Below are 27,435 nucleotides of genomic sequence, written 5' to 3'. Positions count from 1 at the left end.
TATTTACAAAAATGTGAGTGGTATACTCACTTTTGTGAAATATTGTATAGTGGCTTATTGGATCCAAGTATTGTTAATTGTCTGGGGGAGATTTATTTGTTTCACGCTTTTAGCATTGTACAACATTGTGCAGCTTGATGAATAGCTCTCCACCTGCTGCTGGGCATTGTACCAAAACAGGCATCCTGGATTACAACAGTGTGCCGATGTCTACCCATCATGTCATGATAAATCTGCCTCAGACATTCACATTTGTTACGGTGAATTGCAGACAAGGGTATAACAAATTCAAAACACAATGCAAGACAACACAAATACATTGCTACATAAATAAGTAGAAACTTGATTTTAACTTGCTCATTATATCCCCTTTCTTTACTTATTAGCATGTACAACTTATTTATAAAACTATGAGCCGCAGTGTACCCCTCTGCTCCGGCTGGCATCTCCACTCCTACTGCCGCTCAGTTCCGGGTCGCGGCTTAATGACCTCATCAAGCCGGGACCCGGCACTGAAGTCAGAGAGAGCGGAGATGACGGTGTGGTGAATTTTTTTGCAACTTTATCAGATTTTGCAACCGGTTGCACTTATTTATAGGTATAGCTATCAAAAAATGCAACCTAACCATTGATTTCAACCTATCTGTATCAGAAAATGCAACCCAACCAAACCCTATTCTCACACAGAACCCTCCACTCTCCACCCTCCACTCTTGCTCAATAACCCCCCCCCCCTTGAGGGAACAATCCCCCCCCTTCTTTGTCAACTAATAACCCCAAGCCATACACGATGGCTGCTGATCAATGAGGGGAGATGTCAGCTGTCATATAGAACAGCCACAAGTGCAGCGTAGGATCTAATAGAGGCGGTCCGGAAAAGGTTACATAGTTACATAGTTACATAGTTATTTTGGTTGAAAAAAGACATACGTCCATCGAGTTCAACCAGTATAAAGTACAACACCAGCCTTCTCCCTCACATATCCCTGTTGATCCAGAGGAAGGCGAAAAAACCCTTACAAGGCATGGTCCAATTAGCCCCTAAAGGGAAAAATTCCTTCCCGACTCCAGATGGCAATCAGATAAAATCCCTGGATCAACATCATTAGGCATTACCTAGTAATTGTAGCCATGGATGTCTTTCAAAGGTTCATTTACTGACTCTTTTTCTATTGTTAAGGCTTGATCACAGTTGAAGATCAGTGTGTTGTGTTTCCAGGACGTATTGTGCTGCTTAGCCAGGAATGGAAAGGGTGATAATTCAAGGAGACTGCATGAGTAGAATGGTTAGCAAGTTGCTTAGGCACAAGGATTCAGCACACCATGCCAATGTTTTCAGCAGGACGTGCTTGGATTGGGCATTATATTATTGGTAACATCTGTGTTAGAATAATTTGTGGAATTTATTAGCGCTGTTATGGAAATGTGGGGCTATCATTAGTTCCATGACATTATTAGCTGTCCATGGGGATTAGTGATAGAGGGTTGGATAGGGGGAGGTTAACGTTAGTTGTTATGTTTAGATAATTAAACTTAGACATTAGGAAGGGTTGGCATTAAGAGGGAGGTTTGTGAAAGGTGTCTGGAAATGATAAGGGGGCAGGTTAATTAACTGGGGATGTTAGGGACGGGTTAGGCATTAAAAGGAAATTTTCATTAACAGGAACAGTAAGGACTAGTTTGCAATGCTCAGTTGCATTGCAGAATACTTCTGCATGCCAGTTCACTGCCCATACAATTCTATAGGCCTATTCACATAACACGTTCAGTTACTTGTTCTAACTTGCTGCATGCAGACTATGTCCAGTCTCCATTGCAGTTCCCACTCATTATAACATGTGAGTTATGTAACAGACCACTGTGAATCCAGCCTTAGGCCTCTTTTCCAAATGCAACTTATCTACAGTATCCATTTGTGTGCTATAATCCTAATAATTTATTTTTAGTAGAGTAGAACCGCAGGTCACAGGTTACATTATCAGTCATTTTCAGTGGTAAGGATCTGTTTCCACTACACGCGGATTCTGGATGCAGAAAAACTGACTCCAATGAATGCCTATGGGCCTGTTTCCCCTAAACGCGATTTTCTGAAGCAGAAAAATTTTGGATGGCATGTTTCAGATTTCTGCATCATATTCTGAATGCAAAAGAGCTGATACCAATGATTGCCTATGGGCCTGTTCCACTAATGTTTTCATTGTATTATAAATAATGGGAAATCTGCAAATTGTTTTTAGTGGAAACAGGCCCATAGGCATTCATTGGAGTCAGTTTTTCTGCATCCAGAATCAACATGTAGTGGAAACAGGCACTAATACAGCCACATCCAGAAAGCTGGATGCAGAAAAACTGATGCAGAACTAGTGGAAAAAGGCAAAAAAAAAGAAAAAACTATGTTTGCAATGCTCAGTCAGTTGCATTGCAGAATACTTCTGCATGCCAGTTCACTGCCCATACAATTCTATAGGCCTGTTCACATAACACGTTCAGTTACTTGTTCTAACTTGCTGCATGCAGACTATGTCCAGTCTCCATTGCAGTTCCCACTCATTATAACATGTGAGTTATGTGACAGACCACTGTGAATCCAGCCTTAGGCCTCTTTTCCAAATGCAACTTATCTACAGTATCCATTTGTGTGCTATAATACTAATAATTTATTTTTACACAATGTTAAGTAGAACCGCAGGTCACAGGTTACATTATCAGTCATTTTCAGGGGTAAGGGTCTGTTTCCACTACACGCGGATTCTGGATGCAGAAAAACTGACTCCAATGAATGCCTATGGGCCTGTTTCGCCTAAACGTGATTTTCTGAAGCTGAAATATGTTGGATGGCATGTTTCAGATTTCTGCATCATATTCTGAATGCAAAAGAGCTGACGCCAATGATTGCCTATGGGCCTGTTCCACTAATGTTTTCATTGTATTATAAATAATGGAAAATCTGCAAATTGTTTTTAGTGGAAACAGGCCCATAGGCATTCATTGGAGTCAGTTTTTTTGCATCCAGAATCAACATGTAGTGGAAACAGGCACTAATACAGCCACATCCAGAAAGCTGGATGCAGAAAAACTGATGCAGAACTAGTGAAAAAAGGCAAAAAAAAAAAAGCAAAAACTATGTCACCGAGTCACATAACATTTTTTGACAAGTATCTTTTTTTTTCAGTCTTGCCATGTGTCAGCAAGCAAGAAGTGAGAAATGCATGTCTCCTTTGCTGTGCCTTCTTGAAGAGCCAACTGATGGATTCAGAAGTAATGGGACCATCTTAAACTCTTATCCATCTTGCAACCAGCACCAAAGGTCTGAGAGCCTGACAAATATTCAGCAGGTAGGCATATTTCAACTGTGCATGTGATGTGAACAACATAAAAAGCAAGATTGTGAGAAAACGCGGAAAAGCCGCCGCGTGCGCTCAGAGTAAGGCGGCTGTTTCCGCGTCCAACACGGCGGTCTGCACGCGTGGGCCTACATCTGCTAGTATGGCCGAACGCGGAGAAACCGCTGCATGCCTTGATAGCGGTGCAGCGGTTTCCGCGTCCAGCGCGGCGGGTGGTACGCAAGACATGTCTGGTGTGGCTGGGACTGATAGTCCACACAGGTTCAGAAGGACGCGTGCGCGCGTTGAGAGGCAGAACTTTTATGACAGCCAGAAGGGTGTCAGCTGACCAAGCCGGTCAGCTGACGATTGTACCAGTTCCCATTGGTCCAGCACTTAGGGGAGGCGCTGGAGAGCGCTGGGCTTTATATACTGGGTGCTGGTCATTCTCTGGTGGTCTGCCATTGCGATCACTACGTGGAAGCACTCAGACTTTATTGTCAGAATCTGTGTTATCATTCTGTTATACTTCAGAATAGTCCCAGGGTGTTGATGATCAAGGACCTCACACCCAAAGATTAGGAATCTGTGTTATCATTCTGTTATACCTCAGATTAGTTCCAGGGTGTTGATGATCAAGGACCTCACACCCAAAGATTAGGGACTTGTGTTACCATTCTGTTATACTTCAGACTAGTTCCAGGGTGTTGATGATCACGGAGCTCACACCCAAGACTAGGCATTGTTTATTATCTGTTATGACCTTCTGCTTTCCTGACCACTCTTCTGTTCACTGATTTGGTACTTCGCTATATCTGATACTCTGTTGCCAAACCCTGCTTGCCTTAGGATTACCGAATCAGCCTTCTGTCTTTGTACTTTGTATGCCCGTGTGTTGCCGACCTGGCTTGTCCGACCTTGAGAGCTATCTCCTCAGTTAAGAGATAGTTCACAGACCAGTCAGTGACATCCTCCTATTGGTGTCACTCACGCTCTGGTCCTTCCTCTCCCAGTCTGACTCCTCCCTACGGGAGGTTCTCAGGCTGCTAAAGGTACTCATCCTCTAGCAGTATTCCTTACTGCCTTTGTACCTGTCCTCCTGATATTGTTCTCAGAGTATTACTGTTGCACCAAACACTCATATCTCTCAGGTGTCCAGAGGTTAGTAATATATCTGATTATTGGTGATACTGCAGATTGTCAATAATCAGGTATATATCTGTATTCTTGGTGATACTGCAGATCACCAATAATCAGACCCTCTCTGTGTTACACTGATCGTTACACAAGATGATCCCATATGAAGGAAAAGTACACTCATAAAGGGCCACATGAAGGTGGAGGATAGAGATGACTTATGAATTATGGAGACAAATAATAAAGGGTAGAAGTGGCAAATCTATGTGTTGGCATGCAGGCAAGTGTTGTATCAATATCAAACAAGCTCTAGCCTCAATTCAAAGTTTGGTTACACTTATGTGACAGACTTCAGTGATTTAAACACAGTTGCCAGCGGGCAGGATAGAGGTACGTCAAATGACATGCTGTTAGATCTCCAGTGAGTATGCCAACTAAATGCTACACTAAATAAGCTGGTGAGTACCTGAGTATTAATAGGAAATACATATAGAGATAATGTTTAATCTATTTATCATCATTATGAATATGGCTTTTGGTTGCTCCCAAAATATTGACAAATAATTAAGATTCTGTATGTATCATATCACGTCACACCTAATTTTGTGTAGCCCTGAGCTGCGTGACTGCAGAACGTACCATCCAGCGATGTGTGACATGATAGGACAAAGGAAACTCAGAGAACAAGCCGAAGGTGGAGTGGATTAAACAGGCACACCACAAATCACACAGACTGGCAGATACACCCAACGACTTGTCGCGACCCATTTGCAACAGCAAGTGACATCCAAAACAGCCTGCCACCATAAAAGATTGAACCTGTGTGCAACCACACCATTACGGGGAACGCCACTTGCCAGAATGTAACAACAAGCATCACACCAGCCCAGCATGGGGCATCATAGTTTGTAGGCACCCGTTGATGGTGACAGGCTGTTTTGGATTGCACTTGCCATCACAAATGGTTTCAACAAGCTATATGGGGACTCTGCCTGTTTGTGCACTCTGTCGTATGACTCTTCAATCCACTCCCACTTCTGATGTTCCTGTGTCCCTATGGTGTCCCACATTGCTGTAAGGTACTCACATCGCGCCCCACAGGTGTGGCAACTGCACAAATCTTCAGATTCAGGTCACGCAGCTCCAGAATACAGTCTCACCTGAAACTGGGTGTCATGAGACCTGATATGTATGAATACTTTTTCATTTGCATATGACTCTGTTTTTTACTGGTACTGTGATTGCATATGGCTATGTGCATTTCTTCACGGTGTTGCAATTTCACTTGTGAAGAGTGTAAAATATCATATCCTCACGGCGCCCCTGGTAAAGTGCTAAATGTTGCGTGAGCTAATCCCCACGGGGCAAAATTTTGTGTTGTAAGACCCTGCATATTCTGGCGAGAGATAGCAAATGCAAATTTGCATGAGCACTGCCTCTTGATTATAAAGACTCTGTATTAAAAATAAACTCCCCTGGGGGGTACTTACTTCGGGAGGGGGGAGCCTCAGGGTCCCAATGAGGCTTCCCCATCCCTGTAGCTGTAGGCAATCCAGTGCTGGCTCCCCCGAAACCTGTCTTAATCCTCCCCCGACAAGCCTGACAAGACTTGATATATTTACCTCGCCGGGATTCAGCGCAGGTGCAGTAGTGGCTCTTCCTTCAGGTTAGGCGTAAATAGCCGAGCCCGACTGTATCTGCTCTACTGCGTAAGCTTACCAGGGGAGGGACCACCTCCTAGTGTTTCTTATTCTGCTGTAAGTTATCATATGATTGTGTACCAGTTTTGGTGATGTATCAAATCACACATCACCTACGTATTTGTATTGCTGGATGTCCTGATTGTACAGAGTTTTGAACTTCTCATGTATCCAGGGCCGGATTTACCATAAGGCACTGTAGGCACATGCCTACAAACGCATGATGATGGAAAGGTGACTCAATTCCCTCCCAGAGCAGAGTGCCTCCCTCCCTCCTTCCCTATGCAGAGTCCTGATGAGAGTGTAAATGAGAGGTTACTCATGCAGCTCTCGGCATTCCACTGATGAGACCTCCCTTCAGCAAGGGGCACCTCTAGCTATATAATACTGAGGTTTTGCTAACTACCTAATACTTAGGGGCCCCTCTAGCTACTTAATATTGAGGGTACTTCTGGCTACCTAATACAAAGGGGCACTTGTAGCTACCTGTGATGGAAAGGGAAGTAAGGGAGAAGGGACAGCCAGCACACTTGTGGTGCGGTTTGGTGGGGATTTATAGGTTTATGAAAGACGAAGTCCAAGGTGCTAGGACATCTGTGCCTATAGGCTACTGTGAGGTAAATCCGGGCCTGCATGTATCTATGCTCCCCAATATTTGTTTTGCATTGTGTACAGTGCTACAGAAGATGTTGGCACTGTATAAATAAATATAACAATACACACGATTTGATGTCTTTGCGCATGCATTCTCTTTTACATCCACATACAATACAATGGATGTGAAAACATGTGCTGACTGTATAAATTCTGCATTCTTTCAGTAGTTTTAATACATACTCAAAAATGCAATAGATGTGAACCCATGTGGGTCCATTGACTAACTGTAATGATTCCTCCTGTGGGGTGTTCTGTCCAAACGAACAGTTCTGGTTTGTCAGCCTGCATTCAGTTGTGCATTCACAATGAGTCACATTGTCATTTGCAATTGCTCTGCAGTTCTGGGCAGCTCAGGATGCTGTCATCATTCCACCAATGGAAGCTACAGCTGAGCTGCGGCCAGATAGCCCTGGATTTCCTGCAGGCATGTTGTTACATAATACTGCATGTATTTCCTATGGGAGTCCTTTGCATTCACAACCAGCTAGAAAATGGTAATCAAGCCAGCTCAGGATTGAATGATTACCACTCAGCTGTGTGGAGATTTGCATGTTTGCTTCCATTGGCTCATGCCAGCATAAAAGTCTGCCTCCCCTTTTAGACCTCACCCATCATAGCGTTTTACTCTCTTGAGTTGTCGTTGGGTCTATGCTGTGAAAGTTGTTATTGTAAATGTATAATGCCTTGCTCTGTATTGTCATGTCTGCTGGATGTTTGCTGACCTGAAGGGGCTCAGTGAAATCCTTCTGATCCTGATAGTTAGATTCTGCCAGCACCACGTTGGTGAATGGTAGTATTCCTTCTAGCCTTGTTCTTGAGGACGACCTATAGCAGCAGTTGCCATTAGTTCGCTCCTACCTGTCGGTCTTGTCTATCTCAGTTTGAATGTCGCCGTCGCTGAAACAGCGACTAGATTGGCTGAGAATTCCGTCTGTCTGTCTTTAGTCTGTCTTGTTAATTACCATTACTTGTGCTTAGCTAGTTCTTGATAAATATATATGCAGAATTGCTAATATATATTGATCCATTAGTTGAGTCATTTGTTATTTTCTTTATTCGAGCTACGGAGATTTTTCAATTACTGTGTTAGCTAGTCAGTTTAGCACGTTTCGGTAGGTTGCGCTTATCGTGACCACCCGTGCTTAGCTAGCATAGTTGTGTTGTTATTAGTTACATTCTTTCCTGTAGTCTTGCCTGTGTGGATGTGTGCTGGTGACTTGTTAGCCTGCTTGCTCTGCTTCTGTGGACGTGACTGTGAGCTGCGGTTGCTACTAGTTACGCTCTAATCTATAGTCCTGTCTTGTAGCTGGCTGAATGCTTGCTATCGCAAGAGCAGCGCAACATCACACTGCGCTGACATTGCATCTTATTTGTAGTGATATCGGAAGCCCGGAGCTGCAGTTGCTCTGGTCAGCCTGTGTAGCCTCTTCCATTATCCAGCTCTTAGCCTTGTTGTGCTTGGTGGTCAGAAAGTATGACCCCCCAGCATTACACTAACATAGGCTGTCAATACTAATGCATTTTCTGCAACGCATTACAATTAACTGTATCACACATAGGCGCTGATTCCCCAAACTCTGGTAAGATTTTAACATTACTACTGCCAAAAGTGTAGTGCCCCGCTGCTAATTAGGCAAGGAGCCACTACACTGGTGGTCATAGTAACAGTAAAACTGCTGTGTCCTCTGTGCATACGGCAATCTTACCGTAGGTTGGTGAATCAAGGCCATAGTGTGTACGAGTCTTAGGGAATCGGTCAGCTGTATAGAAGATAACATTCTGTGGGCAAACAGTGGGCTACTAACTGGCTAAAATGGATTGGGTTACCATATATTATATAGGTACCTGAAAAGGAGAGTTAGTAGGTTGTGTTTGATTTTGAAGGTTGATGGATGTCACAAATCTTTAGGGACAAAATTTCAGGGTACTGAAGAAGCTACAATGGTTAAGTACACCTGTCATTTTCTAAAAGTTCCAAAACAAGGACACTTGCAGGAATAACACATAAGGAGTTGGGATGAGCTTGAAAGTCATTATTGCAATCAAATTTACATTTTCGCCTGTTTTGATGTTTTCACAAAAATATAATGGCTTATCACAAAGTGTATTCTCATGTCCATTGAGGTCAGTTAATTTGTCAAAATGTATTTTCACATGCCTGTGTTTGTTTGTGACTGAAGTTTTGAATCAGGATGATACCATTTATTGGCTAACTTTAACTTAAAATAATAAGAGTAAGCAAGCTTTTGGCTGTATAGTCTTCGTCTGGGCTTCAATCCTACAGACTGAGAAAGGTATTCCCTAACCTCCCCTCCTGTCATATTGGCAACCACCCACTCTAAGGGCCAGTTTCCACTACACGCAGATTGGATGCAGAAAAACTGACTCCAATTAAAGCCTATGGGCCTGTTTCCACTAAACGCAATTTTTCTGATGCAGATTTTCCCCTAGGCATTCATTGAAATCTGCATCTATTCTGCATATATTCTGCATCCAATCTGCATGAAGTGGAAACAGGCCCTCAAACAGAACATCACCCTGCTGACAAAAAAGGTGTGGGACCTTCAGACACATTTATTCCACTGACAGGTTACCGATACCAGGCTCACAACAGGAGTAAAGGGTTCAAGGCACATTTTCCTGTGAATTCACCAATCAGGCATATCTGATCATGTGTGCTAAATGCCACAAAGGTATGTACGTGGTAGAAACTGGACAAACTCTGCGCAAACGTATGAACGGACACAGGCACACTATTAACAATCCTGAATCTAAACTCCCAGTTGCTACACACTTTCGTTCCAACAGACACAGCATGAATGATTTTCGTGTCACTGCCCTGAAGGGTGGCTTCATATTGTCAAAAGATAGATTAAAAGCAGAAAGGAAATGTATAAATTGGTTCAAAGGCTTGAAGAAGGACAAAAGTTTTTATATTGGTATGAGGCTGAGGATATTTAATGCCATAACTCTTTTTCAGCCTATATTGCATCCACTCTGCATGTAGGTAAACCTGTGAACTCAGAATTTACGATGCCTTGTGATAGTCTTAGTCCTAATTCTGTGAGTATTGTGTAAACAAGGAGTCTTCTCTCAGCTAACAACCTTTCACCCCTTTTAGATGTTCTGTTTCACTTAAGGCATCTTAATGACATGTATGTATGCTTGAAGACAATCGATGTGTCCCCTTTTGATGCTGCATATATATAGATGTCTGTTTCAACATCTTGTAAGCAAACAGGATTAAAGAGGAACTCCAGTGAAAATAATGTAATAAAAAAGTGCTTCATTTTTACAATAATTATGTATAAATGATTTAGTCAGTGTTTGCCCATTGTAAAATCTTTTAAATCCCTGATTTACATTCTGACATTTATTACATGGTGACATTTTTACTGTTGGCAGGTGATGTATCTGCTGCATGCTTTTTTGGCAGTTGGAAACAGCTGAAAACAGCTATTTCCCACAATGCAGCAGGGTTCACAGAAAGGAAACTGCCAGGAGTACGTACTCAGAGTTTCTTGTGAGAGGGGTTTCACCACAATATCAGTCATACAGCGCCCCCTGATGGTCTATTTGTGAAAAGGAATAGATTTCTCATGTAAAAGGGGGTATCAGCTACTGATTGGGATAAAGTTCAATTCTTGGTCGGAGTTTCTCTTTAAAGCCCGACGAAGGCTATACAGCCGAAAGCTTGCTTACTCTTATTCTTTTAAAGTGTAACTGTCAGGCATAAAATCAAAAATCAATTCTTTATTTTTATCTGGTAAACAAGTAATAAGGATGCTAACCAGGCAATCCAAAAGTTAAAAATCACTATTACTTTTCTTGTTGATAAATGATCATTCCCCAGTTTATCTGACTCTTATTTGGTACATTACCGCACAAAGGATGTTGCAGGGCATGCTGGGTTGTCTTTTTTTGCTTCTTTACTTTCCTCTCGGACTTAACTAATACAGCCTGATTGGTTGAAGCCTCTTTCCCTCCTGTTTTCCGCTGCCACATCTCTGTTCCTCTCTGAATGGCCAATATTTCTCTTGCTGAGTCAATGCACTTTCTATTGCAGAGCAGGTTGGGAGTGCCTGAAGACTGGGAGGAGGGCGGCCATTGTATAAACAATTAGGCAGAGAAGAGAAAGGTAGGAAATGACATCAGGATTGGCTTCAAGATGGACACAGTTAAAATTGAGAATCCCAAGAAGGATTTTCTTTTTTTTACTACAGAAAAATCACTAAAATCAAAATGTGGACCGTGCAATACATATGTTATGTAAGTAGAGCAAGTATTTATCTACTTATATATGTGTGTTTTTTTCTGAGATAGTATGGCTGACAGCTCCGCTTTAAGTTAACCAATAAATGGTATCATCCCAATTCAAAACTTCTTGCTCTTACTGATAGCTAACACGTTACAATACCCTACTGCTTTTTATCCATGTGAAAACGTGTTATCTCCTGCCCATAGACTTCAATGCATTCAGCGAAAATTACTTTTCTCATGCCCGTCGACTTCAATGCATTAGATAGCCATATATTACCGTGACTATTCCCATATGTGCAAAAATGTGGAACTTTCACAAAGATTACGGTGAAAAGAAAACAGCCAAATTCGCTCATCACGAATCAGGAGTGTTTTCAGTGCAAGCGTTGATTACTGTAGAGTCTAGATAAAGAGATATGAAGAAAGTAAGCTAAACTTGTGCAAGTATGATTTTGCTTTATGGCGGTGTATCTTTTTCCTGATATTCCCTAAATACAAAAGTGCATCATATTTGAGTAGTAGCATGCTGGCGTCAAATCTCTTACTGCAACCGACATTTGTGCAGCCTACCACGTTTCTTCCTGACACCAGTCTGGGGCTTAGTATTGTGCATAGTACAGCATATTGTTACAATAAAGATTAAGTTGTATGTTGTAAATTACAGTACAGTAATCATATGTTTATTTTTAGAGGTCCATTCCTGTTCCCTCAGAGAGTTCCATCACTGTCAGTTACAGAGAAGATCTCCAGTCAGACATGTGGTCATCCGATTTCAATGGGCACAATGGTTCAAGGAAGACTAAGCAGTCTCTGGACAGCACAAAGTGAGAATAACTGCCACTATACATTTTTACCTGTTACTCAGATCTCAGTGTGGATGCTATAGGTTTGTGATACATTGTATCGGTAAAACATTTCATTAAAGAGGTACTGTAAGGATCTACAGTGCTCACCACCTGTGTGTAGCTAATGTCCACATTATAGGGGAAAACCTGGCTTTTATTAGCATTTGTATTGTATTTATTTAGATTTCCCCCCTTTAATGTTGAAGCCACGCCCACCAGATCCTCAGCTCCGCGGCAGCATATTAATTAGCCCTAGCCAGATTGCCTCATGGGTAGTGATGTATGGAGCTGTCATAAGAAGCTCTTGCCGAGTAGGGGGAAGGAAAAAAAAGCAGAGGAAGAACGGATCCCTGCACAGCTCAGAATGCTCGCTGTCTGTGTGATCAGCTGAGCTGATTACTATCTCTACTACATGACAGGCAGACTTGCCCAGACGCTCTCCCTTCCCCCTTACTGCTAATTTATGAGCATGTCCTCCGTTCCAGCACAGTTGGATGTCTTTGTCCACTCTCTCCTCCTGAAGCCTGCAGCAGCGTCTGTCTCCCTCCTGCTTGCAGAGTTCAGTGTATACTTCTGTATATTGTGTGTATAATGTGTCGTTTCTCCTCTGCTCTCTAGCTGTCATCAGCTGCCTGGTGTATTGTACTAAATGCAGCTATAAAGCATGTCATTTGAGGAACTCTGCAGCCAAGCAGATTAGGAGAGTACACCAGGCTGCTCTGATGACAGCAAGTGAGGAGAAACGCAGGGTATGCAGGAGTATACACTGCACTTTGCAAATAGGACATGAACAGATGCTGCAGGAGGGGGAGTGCAATTGCAATTAGCATTGGGCAAGTAGGAGGGATGCACAATGGCTGTTAGCTGTACTTTATACAAGGAAGGGGGGGGGGGGGGGGGGGTTAAACTGTGGCCACATACATATAGGGGGATGGATCTCTAGAGCACAGGAATAGTTAAAGAGAACCCGAGATGGAGTCATATTGTGTACTTTGGTCTTCCTCTAGCCCCATGAGGTGTGGGGGGTCCCTCTTCAGCCCCTCCATTCACTTGTAATAGCTTCTGGTAGTGTGACCACTCGTGGGGTTCTGCGCATGCGCGTCATGGTGCACCTGCATCCTCTGTCATGCTCCTGCAGCCGGAAACCTGTGCCTGCGCAGTAAGGCTGCACAGAATGTTCCTGCGCACAGGAGCCTGTTGTGGGGGGCAGGCGGCCATGCCGCACATGCGCTCTACCCCACAACTGCCAGATTACCAGGAGCTATTGCAAGTGAACGCAGAGGACGGCAAGGGACCCCCACATCTCATGGGGTGGAGGAAGACCTAGGAAAGTATAAACACACCATATGACTCCATCCTAGTTACTTTAAAAGGAAGCATCCAAGTACATTAAAAAAGGAGATCTACTTACCACTGTTTGGTCTTCTGCAAATTGTCAGTTAGGAAAAAAAAAAAAGAGGAGGGTGTAACAACCTTCACTGTGGGCGTGTTTTCAACTGCTAGAGTGAAGAGAAAAAAAACTTGCTAATCCTGCCAGAAGTAAACAGGGATCCTCCCACACTGTCTATGGCATTTTTACAGCACTTTGCTATCAGAGTTTAGGAGATTTATTAGTCGCTTCTTCTTATCTATATACCTCAATCACTCTCATATACCACTTTTAAGGGAATATTTTATTCTGCTTACAGTTCCTCTTTAAGTTACAAACTTGCAGAATACTGGTTGTTTTATGTGAAGCTTAAAGGGGTTCTTTTGCGAAAAAAGTAGGCAGTTAAAAAATGTGACAGATGACAGGTTTTGGGCCAGTCCATCTTTTTAAGGGGGATTCTCTGGGCTTTCTTTGTTTTCAACAGCATTTCCTGAGCAACAGTTGCAAAATCTAACTGACATAATAGTGTGCAAGTGATTAGGGAGGCCGGCTGGTATCTTGCTATTTTGGCAGTTAAACTGCTGTTCAGGAAATGCTGTTGAAAACAAAGAAAGCCCTGAGAATCCCCCTTAAAAAAATGGACTGGCCCAAAACCTGTCATCTGTCACATTTTTTTAACTGCCTACTTTTTTCGCGAAAGAACCCCTTTAACCATCATACGCTGGATTCAAGCTGAATTCTGACCAAAATGTTTCTTTGGTATTAATAAGAGTTATTATATCTCTTTGACCTTTCCATCTCTGTGATTGTAACAGAGAAGACAAGTGCTCGGCTATGCAGTGGTCAAATGCCTTCAACCAACCAAGTTGTTGGGTAGGGGGTGGGCATGCAGGGGGGTGGTTATGGTTCGGCGGGGGGGGGGGGGGGGGGGATGACAGGTAAAGTGAGCCATGGGGCCGGCTAAGGTTAGGTGTGGTGGGGGATGGTTGAGGTTAGCCCTGGTGGAGGTTAAGGTTAGGTATCATAAAGGCTTTTTGCAAAATACACTACACTACATGATACATTCATAGACATAAGACTATGGTAGGGATTCGATTGTGAGCCCCTCTGAGGGACAGTTAAGACAATATATACTCTGTACAGTGATGTGTAAGATGTTGGCGCTATATAAGTACTACTACTAATAATAATTATCATAGTGGGAGGGTTCTGTGTGAGAATAGGGTTAGGTTTTGCTGTAGAGGTTTGGTAAAATTACGATCTTCTGCTATCGGCTATTCTCACACGCCTATATTTTCCCGCGCCTCTATTTCATGCACGTGGTGAATATAGCTTTATCCTTAGGAGCTTTATATGTGCTCATGATCTTCTCAATTTCCTTAAAGAGACACTGAAGTGGAAAAAAAATTATGATATAATGATTTGTATGTGTAGTACAGCTAAGAAAAAAAACATAAAAACATTAGTAGCAGAGATAGGAGTCTAATATTGTTTCCAGTAAAGGAAGAGCTAAGAAAATCCAGTTGTTATCTATGCAAATTAGCCATTCAGCTCCACAAAGTCGCAGAGAACTCTGCCAGACACTTGAGATAATAAGCTTTAAAAGACAATGGGCCATATGCAATTCACTTTTTCTCCTTAAAGGACTTACGAGGCGAAACGCCGAAAAAAAGTTAATCACTTGCCTCATCTGTTAAGGCACGGAGGACGCCGTCCGTGCCCTCCGTGCCGATCCGCCGGGTCCCCCGCTCATTAGCCCCCCCCCCCGGGGCGGCTGCCGACCCCACGGCCCGGGCCGGGCTCTCTCGCCTCTCCCAAGATGGCCGCATCCTTTGCCCGCGGCTGCGCAGTCCGCATAGCCGCGAGTGCGGCTGCGCAGCTCTAGGGCCAACCCCCCCCCGATCCACGCTACGTAGCGTGGATCGGGGGGGTTGGCCCTAGAGCTGCGCAGCCGCACTCGCGGCTATGCGGACTGCGCAGCCGCGGGCAATGGATGTGGCCATCTTGGGAGAGGCGAGATAGCCCGACCCGGGCCGTGGGGTCGGCAGCCGGCCCAGGGGGCTAATGAGCGGGGGGACCCGGTGGATCGGCACGGAGGGCGCGGACGGCGTTCTCCGTGCCTTAACAGATGAGGCAAGTGATTAACTTTTTTTCGGCGTTTCGCCTCGTAAGTCCTTTAAGGGGCCCATACACTTACCGATTTTCCCGCCGATACACAGCCGATTCGATCACTGTAATTGAATCGGCTGTGAAATCGTCGCGCAAATGCTGATCGAACGATTGATTTCCGTCCGAATTTGATCGTTCTCGTTGATTCCCGTAGTTGCTCTCCGTGCGGAAGATTTTCCTCGATCGCCGAAGGGTCGGGAGTGCGTCGATAGTGACGTTCGAATGCTCGTCGACCGACGCAATACAGCGTAAATAAATTACCTGTTCCGCCGGATCAAGTCCCCTGGTCACCGCTGCTCCGTCTCCACGCTGGGCTCCGAGTCCGGCAGGCTTCACTTCTTCTTGTCCCGGCACCCTCTACTGTTTAAACTTCCCCCGGCAGGAGGTAAAGTGAAGCTGGAGGAGCCCAGACCAGAGAAGAGACAGCGGAGACTGGGGGACTCGCGCCGGCTGGAGCAGGTAATGTATAGCTGGCGGGGGGGGGGGGGGGGGGGGGGAGGGGGGCGGCGGCGGCAGCTCCACAGATGGCGAATCGATTTCATGCTGAAATCGATTCACAATCTGTTTGCAGTAAAGGCAGCCATACGATCTCTCTCTGATCAGATTTGATCAGAGAGGGATCTATCTGCTGGACGATATGATGGCAAAACGACCAGTGTATGGCCACCTTTACTTTTCTCTAAGCTGATATCTTTAAACTTGTACATAAAATGCCTTTTAAGCCACCAGAAAGCAAAAAAATACTCAAAGAATTTTTATAGTACATTTTCATTTACTTTTTGGTACCCATATATTCCGGCGTATAAGACGACTGGGCGTATAAGACGACCCCGCAACTTTTCCAGTTAAAATATAGAGTTTGGGATATACTCGCCGTATAAGACTACCCCTCTTCCAACGCACACCAAATTTAAATAAAAATAATAAAATCATGTACTGGTGCTGTGTATGAACAGATACTGGTGCTGTACTGTATGTGTTACCCAGTATATAACAGTATATAGTCAATTGACTTGTTGCATTGGTCAACTCTCCTTAAGTAGACTGGTCAGCTCTCCTTGTCTACCTGTTTATCAGAGCGGTATGGAAGAATAGATTGCGCTTCCTCAGCTGGGAGATCTGAGAGGCGGTAACAGGATAGGGCGTATCACCCGGCATCAATGACACCCGGCGTATAAGACTTTTCAGAAGATTTTCAAGGGTTAAAAAGTAGTCTTATACGCAGGAATATACAGTACTTTTTTAGTTGCAAAGTGCTGGAAAATTATTTTAACTTGAAGATTATCTCCTAGGAGAAAACTCAGGAAAAAAAGTTAATTGCATATGGCCTAATGTATCTTTTTTTCCCTCTGCAGGGAAGATTTTGCAGAGCAAGCAAGTGAACTTTTGAACCCATTTAGAATTCTGAGTAGTGTCTAAACTGTAAATATTAGAGAATGATGCAATGTTATAAAAAACACTATATAACTGAAAATACAAATATTAGAATATTTTCTTTGCTACTAAAATTCTAGTAATTATCCGTATTGCACAACCAATTCATTATATCATAATTTTTTTTTTCGCTTCAGTGTTTCTTTAAGAAGTATAGTCAAAAACATTCCCAGTGTTCTATTTTATTTGGTTATTTCTTTATACTAAATATATGAGTTATGTCACCAAGTATGTCCTTATTCTCCTCATGTAGACCTCGCAATGCAGATTACTTTATGCAGGAAGCTAAACGGATGAAGCATAAAGCAGATGCAATGGTAAGAACTCTTTCTTTTCAGATTCAGCATGTTAAATGAATTTTGTGCTATCATTTTATATGCATGAACTTATCATCAGCATAAGCCACCAAACATAATTATAAAACCCATTACAAGCATGACTGGCTTTGTTAAATTAAGAAATGCATGTATCATTGAGTAGTTTTGTCAAACAATGACTCTAAAAATAAGCAATTAAATAATCTCATGAAGAGACATTTATTTTTACTGAATTATATATTTCCTGAGAGAGTTGCTTAGTGGTAAAATTAACAATCATTTGCTGGACAACCAACCTCGTCCTCCATCAAAAGTATTACCGGTACATTGCTAATGGCTAACCAAGCAATTCACCCCTTTCCTTTTACATCCCCAAGTCCTCCCAGCTGCTAAACCCATTCAACCAGTAAGCTGAAGTATAGCTTCTTGTATCAATGAAGAGGGAGTCAGGTGTCCTATGCATTATTTACTGTATTTTAGTTCATTCAGTTAATTTCAGAGCTTCCTTATGCTAGGTACACACGATGCAATTTTCTGTTAGATTTACCTTTTTTCCAACATATCCAATCTCAATTGCAATCGATTTTTCCCATCGTTTTTCCGATCTTTTTCCATTTTACTTGTATGGAAATCAATCGAAAAATCGATCGAAATTAAGATCAGACATGTTGGAAAAAAATCTATCTGGCAGTTATATCTAACAGAAAATTGTATCGTGTGTAACTAGCATAAGAGATGTAAAATTAATTGTGAGGTAATCCATGCCGCAAAGGACCTCTCAACCTTCCATACAAAGTATCTCCCACGTTCAGGCAAACACAAGTTTTTACATGTCCAATCTTGGGGGAAAGCTAGTTGACTAAACCAAATGTATGTTTAGGTGTGAGAGGAAGTGCCAGGACCCCAAAACCTGCCTGGAAAAAAATACTGAGAGCATATAGATGCAATTTGATCAGTTTCCAAGTGCTCCAAGTAATTTTGTCCCCAGCTACCATTAAATGTTTCTGCGATGCATGACCATAAATGTATATATAATAATCTTTTTTTTTTTTTGACAGTAGAATATATAATAATTTTTATTTGCCATATGCCCAACCTGAAAACAACCTTCTGTAATATTAATATCCTGTGGAAAGAAAGTAAAGTAAAGAGACCATTGTTTTTAACATAAGGACAAAGGTGCTTTGCAAGGGGGAAGAATTTTTTAATTTTTTTTTTTTTTTTGAAGTTCATGGGTTGTTATTCAACTCACTTTTTCTCCTAAGTTTTCTCCTAGGAGACAATTTTTCATCTTCTGTTTAAAGTAAATATGTAATAAAAAAAAACAAATAAGCTTCCCCTGGTACTTACCTCAGGAGGGAGAAGCCTCTGAATCCTAATAAGGCTTACCCGACCTCTTCATCCTCCGGGATCCAGCACTGGCAGCCCCAGAACACCACGTGCAGCAATATTTACACTCTGCGCCCCTGTGCAGCCGCAGTGTCAGATTTTCGATTGGGTTCAGGCAGAAATAGACGAGCATGATCAGATACACTCTACTGTGCAGGCAGTAGAGTGGACCCAATATGGCTTGGCTATTTCTGCCTGAGCTGATACTGCACCTGCACAGGAGCGCAGATTGTAAATATTGCCGCTCGCTACTGCACCTCCACAGGTGAAATAGTACTATCAAAATTATTTTGAATATTTTCTTCCTTGATGTGAAAATAGCACCAAGGAGGAAACTTAGGAGAAAAAGTGAATTGGATCGGGCCCATGGTGTCATAAATTGCTCTAGTATGGATTATACATCCCAATGGTCCAAACTGCCATGGTTCAATGGTTTCACATAGCACTATATATTTGAGAGTTTTAGCACACATGCACTATCACCACTTCCAATGTTCTAAGTTTCCTGAAAAAAAAAACACTTCATTACAAATGATTACGGTATTTCAAAGTAAAAAAAAATGAGTAAAATAACAGATCATTCTTTTTTTCCTTACAAGGTGGACAAATTTGATAAAGTTCTGAACTACACAGAAGCTGCTTTGTCGTTCATTGAGTGTGGGAATGCAATGGAACATGGGCCAATGGAATCTAAATCTCCATACACAATGTACTCAGAAACTGTGGAGCTCATAAGGTAAGTTACCTCATATAATTGTTTAAAGCACACCTGAATCTGTATGTAGTGATTGTCATGTCTAAGACAACTCAATGAGACGCATGTGATTTGTTTTATCAGCTAATTTGCAAAGCTCTGATTTGCTGTGATCACATCCTGCTTTAGCACATGATCATGACTAGGGATGGGCTCACGAGTTATCACCTTAATTGCAGCAGCTGTGCAGCTGGATGATAAGGGGTTATTCACCCACAATTCTGCCATCCTGCCTGCGTTTCAAATAGCTTGCACGCTTTCTATTGGCATTGCAAGTCTCACCACGGCGCACTTCCTCTTTCCGGGCTTGAAGGAGGAAATGCACGTAGTGAGGCTTGCAACACGTCCAATAGGACGCGTGCAAGCTATTTCATCTTCTCATTTACAAAATAATTTATAAAATGAATCAATAAGTCATTGATTTCATAACTGCATTTTTAAACACACATATATGGAACTTGAGATAATTATTCTCTGTTCCTCTGTGGTTGTTTAAAACATGGTAGTATCTTGTGCTCTAGAGTAGAGTTCCCCAACCCTGTCCTCAAGGCCCACCAACAGTACATGTTTTGCAGGAAACCACACACAATCACAGGTGAGGTAATTAGTGTCTCAGCAGAGCTGATTAACTACTTCTGTGGATTTCCACAAAACATGCACTGTTGGTGGGCCTCGAGGACAGGGTTGGGGAATACTGCTAGAGAATAAACGTTTTATTCTTCTAAGGTGACTAACTTTAACATAAAAGTCAACTCATGCAGATTTGAAATTACAGGTAGGAAAATAAAAAAATGGAAAACATTCAGTGTAACAAAACTACATCTAAATAACAGTTATGTCTGGAAGAAGAAAATAAAACAAAGGGAAGAGAAAAAGTTAAGTTTTTGCGTAAGATCCTTACAGTAGTTTTACCAAGGTAACAGATTTTCTCAAGGAGCAGAATAATAGAGGGGTGCTAGAACTGTGTGCAGTGATTAATGAGAGAGACCATTAGAACTGCTGTTCCCTCTGACGAGTGACCTTTTTACAATCTCAGGGTGCAACTCCTACCAAAACTGGTAAGCTGGAACATTACAAAAATGAAAGATTTGTTTGAGAAAAAGTATACAAAAGTAAATGTTTAAAAATGAATGTAAGATGCAATTACTCAACACATGGTCTGGTTTACTGATTATATATATTTTTCTATTATTGAATATTATTGATAAAAAAAAATCTTGAGTTAAAAAAAAAAACTTTCGTTTTCAGAAGTGTTGCTGTGTGACAAGGTTATATACAATATAGATGGATACTTAGAAGCTGACATCAGGTCCATTATAAGTACTGAACCAGTGTGTTGCTAAACCTTTTTTTATTTGACTTTATGCCCGTAAGGAAAACAATAGTCTATGTATGCACATACAGTATGTGGTTGTAATACATACATAGTATAGCTTGATAAAACATGCATATAATTAATTACTGGTATGTATTAAATATTAATCACACTCCTTTAGATTTTAAAATACAGCTTACTAATAAAATCAAAGATACATTATACTGAATTTTTAACTGTGCTAACAAATGAGAAGTTTCCAAAATGTCCAGTAACATTGGCAGCGTAACCTCTCAACATATTGATATTAACAAGCGAGCACCTTTTACCATCTACTCATACCTACACAGATTGACGATATACCGTAATATGCTCTTGAACTTGCCATTAAATTGGAAGCTTGGCAACATCTTGCAATCTATGGATTTATATTTTAAGTCTCTAGGTATGTGAAAATTAGTTTTTATAATATTTAAAAATATTGGCTTCTGCAGAAGACCAAACATGCGATGTAAAAATAACCATATATTAAAATGTACATCTTTGTTTGTTTCCATAGATATGCTCTGAGGATAAAATCCCATTCAAGTCATAGTGGATCTGTGCTGGACAAGAAAATTACAGCACTATGGTTTGTAAATTTTACATGTGTTAAAATGATTGCAAGATTTTTGCCTAGCTTTACTGCAGACATAGATTTTCTGCAGCTACTGCATTTGGTTGGCTAATGGCCTATTTCAACTGGGTGCTGAATCTATTTCCATATCGGACGCTGCATCTGTGCTGCTGCAAAGCTGCATCCGAATCGCTATAGCTGGGCCATGCACGGCTATAGGGATTCTGATGCGTGCTACAGAAAACGGCAGCATATCATTGATTGCACCGGCAAGAAATTTGGATGGCATGCTGGTGTCTGAATAGCCAGCGTTTCCCCATCCAGCTTGCATGCAGCAAAATGCTGCGTAATCTGAGATAGTGGAAATGGGTTCTATGTTACAGAATGCATTCCATTCGCATACAAGCCTGAAATATTGGTATCGCATCCTTCCTTTTTTAATTTATACTCATCCTTCCTTTTTTAAATTATACACATAGCCAAATCTGACATGACTGATGGATATTTTAATTTTTCTGCCATTTTTACCTCAATTCTGTTCTTACAGTTACCGCTGTTTAGCGCTTCTGTACTGGAGAATGTTTCGTCTCAAGAGGGATCATGCAGTGAAATACTCCAAAGCACTCATTGACTATTTCAAGGTAGAAAGCAACATATGTAAAGGCTTTTATAATTATACTTATTTCTGTTTCTTAAATAATCAATGACAGATGCTAGTTATTATTTTATTTTTACCTTATTAAAGTGAGTCTGAAGCAAATTTAAAAGAAAACAAAAACAGATACTTATAGTGTCCGGCATAAAATAAAAAAAATCAATTGTTTATTTTTATGTGTTAAACAAGTAATAAGGATGTTACCCAGTCAATCCAAAAGTTAAACATCACTCTTACTTTTCTTTTCCATGAAACATCATTCCCAAGTTTCCCTGGCTCTTATTTGGTACATATGTCGCACAAAGAAATTTGCAGGGCATGTTGGGGCTTCTTTTTTTCTTCTTTACTTTCCCCTCAGACATAACTAATGCAGCCTGATTGGCTGACGCCTCTTTCCCTCACATTTTCTCCTCCCACACCTCTGTTCCTCTCTGGCCAATATTTCTCATGCTGAGACAATGCATTTTCTACTGCAGAGCTGGATTGGAGTGTCTGAAGACTGGGAGGAGGGCAGGCAATGATACACAAACAGAGTAAGGGAGGAAATTATGTCAGGATTGGCTTCAAGATAGGCACAGTCAAAATAAACTTTTTTACTATAGAAAAATCACTAAAATCGAAATGCGGACAATGCAATACATACTGTATGTTATGTAAGTAGAGCAAGTATTTATGTGAGGGTTTTTTTTTTCATGAGATAGTATGTCTGAGGGAAGGCTCTGGGTTCTAAATAACCTTCCTGTTCCTCTCGCGGCTACCTCGTTCCAGTGCCGGAAGATGGGTGGCTCCTTACTGCGTGAGCATGCTCTCTTGTGTACTCATGCATGCGTAGTAAGGAGCTGCCCATCTTCAGGAGCAATCTGGCTCCCGAAGACTTTCAAAGCCTCCCGTGGCAGGAGATTGGAATGGGGGTGACAGCGCTGGAATGAGGGGAAAGTTAGGGGAACGGGAAGGCTCTAAAGGACCAAGAGCCTTCCCTCTCTATAGGTAAGTATCTGTTTGTTTGTTTTTAAACTCGCTTCAGACTTGCTTTAAGAGGATAGATCACATACACATAACAGGGACTGATAGCTAACCATTTACTGCTAGCAAAAGGAAGGACACTAATGCACAAAATATATTAGAAGTTTATCCAACTACATTTAATGCAAATTATTTTCAGAAAATTCCTTAAAGGTTTGTGTTGGCACAGTAGAGCCTTCAGGTGCCTTAAAGTGGACCTGAACTCATGCACGGGACACAAGGAAAACACTGATTAATCCACCCTGTTAGTGTTTAGAGAGAAGAGCCTGTCTAATTCCTCTTCAGCAGCAAGTAATCACAATTGTAATTTCAGCTCTCAGCTGTGTAGCAGCACAGGAAACTTGGCAGCCTCAGCTAATTTGTAAACACAGGATGTTAACCCTTTGTCTGCTTCCATGAAAGCAGGAAGTAGACACACTGCTGATTTATTCTGTAAGCAGTAACAAAGAATTGCTTATATTTTAGGGCAGAGAGGAAGTTCTGAGTTCAGGTCCATATAACATTCCTTTACCTCCATTTTATTCTGTCAGATGACTCTCTTCCTTTCAATACAACCTACTCAGCCCAACGTGTTTTCTCTGTCTTCTCCACAACCTTTCTTCTGCTTTATCTAAACTGTTTATGAACTTAAAGCCCCGTCTACACGGGGAGATGTTGTGGCGATCCGGCGGCTCGATTAGCCGCCGGATCGCCCCTTCCGCGTCCCCGTGCGTACCCGCCGCGTCCCCGCTCGCCGCGCATGCGCCGGATTTCATTCCCCGCTCGTCCCCGCCGGCGCCGCTTATCTTCCGGTCGATTCCCTGCCATTGTCACGTCGCGGGGAGCGAGCAGGGAATCGGCGGAAGCAAGATCCATCCTGTCGGATCTTATCAATCGAGCCGCATCAGCGGCTCGATTGATAAGGAACATCGCGGCCGCATCTACGCGTGTAGATGCGGCTTTAGTCATATCCCACTGACTCTGCTTTCCAATGTCTTAAGTCATACTCAGTCAGAGCTAGTGCTTCGTAAAGCCCCGTCTACACGGGGAGATGTTGTGGCGATCCGGCAGCTCGATTAGCCCCAGGATCGCCTCTGCCGCGTCCCCGCTCGCCGCGCGTGTGCCGGATTCGATTCCCCACTCGTCCCCGCCGGCGCCGCTTATCTTCCGCTCGATTCCCTGCCATTGTCCTCTCGCGGGGAGCGAGCAGGGAATCGACAGAAGCAAGATCTGTCCTGACGGTTCTTATCAATCGAGCCGCATTAGCGGCTCGATTGATAAGGAACATCGCAGCCGCATCTACGCGTGTAGATGCGGCTTAAGGGACAATCTGAGGTCACAGGGCTTTGTGACCTCTGCAATCCCTAACTTGGGAGCTAATAGCAACTTTACTGTCAGTACAGTTCTAAGCTGTAAAGGGTCCCTTCTTCTTCTTTGCTAGGGCTTTATTTTACCTAAATGCGCTTCTGTACCCATCTCCTGTGTACGTTGTTTCACTCTCCTACTTCACTCTCTGTGATCAGTTCATGGAACACATTTATTTTGCTAGTCTCGGATTACTGCTTTTAGCTAGTTAATTACTTGATAATTATGCATCGCTAAATAACTTATTAGTGTTATAGTTCATAACTGTACTCAAGAATATAACTGTTTTTATAATGTTTTTTCTTTCAGAATTCTTCCAAAGCCCCTCGCATATCCTCATCATGGAGTGCCAAGGGAAAGTAAGTAGAACTTCAGAAAATGTCTCTACCACTTTATATAGTAAAAAAAAAAAAAAAAGTGAATGGAATTTTTTTTTAGTTAGTATATAGCATGTGGATACATACTGTATTTATACAATATAAGTGAGGATGAACTCTGTTAGTAGATGAAAAAAAAATACAACTATGTAAATGAGTGCACTTGTACACTGTTTAGTGGATAACATGCAAGAATATTTAAGTCATTTAAATCAATAAATACTGTTAGCACATATTTTATTTTTCCTTAAACTGATTTCAGTTTACATAGATCTGTGTTCACAAAGAGAAGATAGAAGCCAGCACTGTTGATGTCTGCTTTAAAGCAGTAGGATCAGCCATACTATGCCAGGGAAAAAACACACATATATAAGTAGGTAAATACTTGATCTACTTACATAACACATGTATTGTACTGTCCACGTTTTGATTTCAGTGAATGTTATATAGTAAATTACGAAAATTCTGTTCCTGGTGGGGGCCATGTCTTTTGCCCACAGTTAAGGCTAACTCGTGATGTCATTTCTGCCTTTTACTTTTTTTCTTGTCTCCTCCAATCGCTGAGTCGCCTAAGCCTTCCTTGTAAACACAAGTGATTAGGGCATTAGGTTTCAGATAAGAAGCTGGCAGGGAAATAAAGGGAAGAGGAGGAATAAATTATAGATAAAAAGAACCCTCAGCATGCAATTCTTTGGCACGACTACTAAAGGGCCAGTGTTCCTTAAGTATGTGATAACTCCAAATCATAACAGCAGAAAAAGTTTTGAACGTTTTGAATGCAGGATTAGCATCTTTATCACTTAATACACTCAGACCAGTTGCTGTTGAAATTTGATTTTTATGGTGACGATACCACTTTAATAAACATTTGCAAATACACTACAAACATCACAATGACTGTGTGATAGGCAGCCTCTGTAGAAGCGCAGCAAAATGGCTGATAGGCTTCAGTTCCCAGCACCCACCACCACTTGACATCTTGGTTTAATTCTGGTACGTGACAACTTTCACTTGAACACAGTCATTGTGATGTATGTAGTGTATTTGCAAGTGTTTATTAAAGCAGACATCAGCAATGCCGGCTTCTATCTTGTCTTTGTGAACACAGACTGCTTACTATAGCCAGAGCACGCAGGACCCTATTGCTGGAGTACCAGGTGGACAAATACCCCCTTATACCACCACCAATTCACCGTACACATCACTGTAGTGCAAGCATTTCCCTTTGAGCTTCTACCTGAAGTTACATATATCTGTACATCATAATAGGCTTTTTTGTGTTATGTATTTCTCAGGACCTCAACTACTTTATCGCCCATGTCTCCCAGTCCATCTCCTGTGAGCTCTAGCGGAAGCAACTCAAGTACAAGTACTTCCATCATCAGCATCCCTCAGCGCATACACCAGATGGCAGCCAATCATGTCAGTATTACCAATAGTATACTGCACAGCTACGACTACTGGGAGATTGCCGATAACCTCACCAAAGACAACACAGGTAGGTTATATTTAAATTCTTCCACAAACTATCTATGGGGTGAAATCTTCTTCAGAAACACAATGCAGTATTATCTGAAGACAATTCCTTTGAAGCTGCCCACTAACTTGCTGATTGGTCTGCTTAAGACTACTCAGCAGCAGGGATGCATACTGTATCTGCAGTGTTGACCATTCATACAGATGTTGGAAGCACAACAGCTCTGAGCAGACAGCCTAAATTATTATGGAGAATATAGAAAAATAATTGAATGATTGCATTTCCTAACCCTGAATTTTTTTCTCCCTTAATGTAAAAATTCTGATGTTTGAAACTTTTATCATGAGTTTTCTCTACTTATCTATTTCTCACCTTCTTTATAGAGTTCATTTTCAGCGCATAGAGTACAGAAGAAATAGTCAAAATAAGATCTCTCTGATTAAGTTTGATTTCACTTTTTCTGACCTTATTTGTACTAAATTTCATTTGCTGGGTGCTGAAAATCACATTTGCTGCAGGGGTTTGAGCACTGTGCTTGGAAATACAAGCGTTATCAATGGGTGATGTTGGTAAAGTAAAAAAAAAGTGCAAAAGATAGGTATATGAAGGACAGGATTATGCGTGGGTAAGGAGGTTAACATCAAGGGGCATCGCAGAGAGAAGTTACGTAGTCTTTTTAGCTACAGATAATAAGTTAATAAGGTTAATAATTAAAATAACAATAATAAGGTTGGCATTATTATGAGAAAGGATAGACAAAGGAAAACATCCACGGAATCCGTTCCTGACATATAATCCTTGGTGAAAGTGAAGAATACACTTTTATGGATTCCAGTGTCAGGCAATCACTAGCAGGGCTTTGGGCGGGAAGAATCTTTCAGTCCATTCCTCTACTGGTTACAGTCAGTATGGTCAGCTTACCTCCGGTAAGAAACTTGATAATGAGATATGCTGCAGAAAGAACAGCAGGCTTTATCTCATGCTGCATTTCGTCAGACACTGCCAACTTCTTCAGTTAAAAAAAAAAAAGTCTAGAAGAATCATTGTATTGGAAATATAAATAAACACAAATATATATATATATATATATATATATATATATATATATATATATATATATATATATATTATATATATATATATATATATACATACATTATACAAATCATCAGCAAACTATGAATAAAATATATAAACAAGTTTAAAATATATTACATAAAGCATATATAAATATGACATTATGAATTTCATATGAAGCTAATTAAGTTCTCCTG

At 41.6% G+C, this 27,435-nt stretch overlaps 1 protein-coding gene across 2 annotated transcripts in view; it reads left to right on the top strand.

Moving 5' to 3' along the window:
* Positions 1-27,435, top strand: part of AFF3 (ALF transcription elongation factor 3) — a 352,879-nt gene that overhangs the window by 317,598 nt on the left and 7,846 nt on the right. For both annotated transcript variants that reach the window (XM_068268208.1, XM_068268209.1), the window contains exons 11-18: positions 3,173-3,335; positions 11,768-11,901; positions 17,148-17,211; positions 19,200-19,336; positions 21,229-21,300; positions 21,833-21,926; positions 24,617-24,666; positions 25,980-26,182. In XM_068268208.1, the coding sequence (XP_068124309.1) occupies positions 3,173-3,335; positions 11,768-11,901; positions 17,148-17,211; positions 19,200-19,336; positions 21,229-21,300; positions 21,833-21,926; positions 24,617-24,666; positions 25,980-26,182 (917 nt within the window). The remainder of the gene's footprint in view (positions 1-3,172; positions 3,336-11,767; positions 11,902-17,147; positions 17,212-19,199; positions 19,337-21,228; positions 21,301-21,832; positions 21,927-24,616; positions 24,667-25,979; positions 26,183-27,435) is intronic.

This window comes from Hyperolius riggenbachi, chromosome 2 (genome assembly GCF_040937935.1).
Source record: "Hyperolius riggenbachi isolate aHypRig1 chromosome 2, aHypRig1.pri, whole genome shotgun sequence".
In the NCBI taxonomy this organism is placed as follows: Eukaryota; Metazoa; Chordata; class Amphibia; order Anura; family Hyperoliidae; genus Hyperolius; species Hyperolius riggenbachi.
The sequence above is the reverse complement of the archived record's forward strand: the minus strand, read 5'-3'. Positions and strand labels throughout refer to the sequence as shown.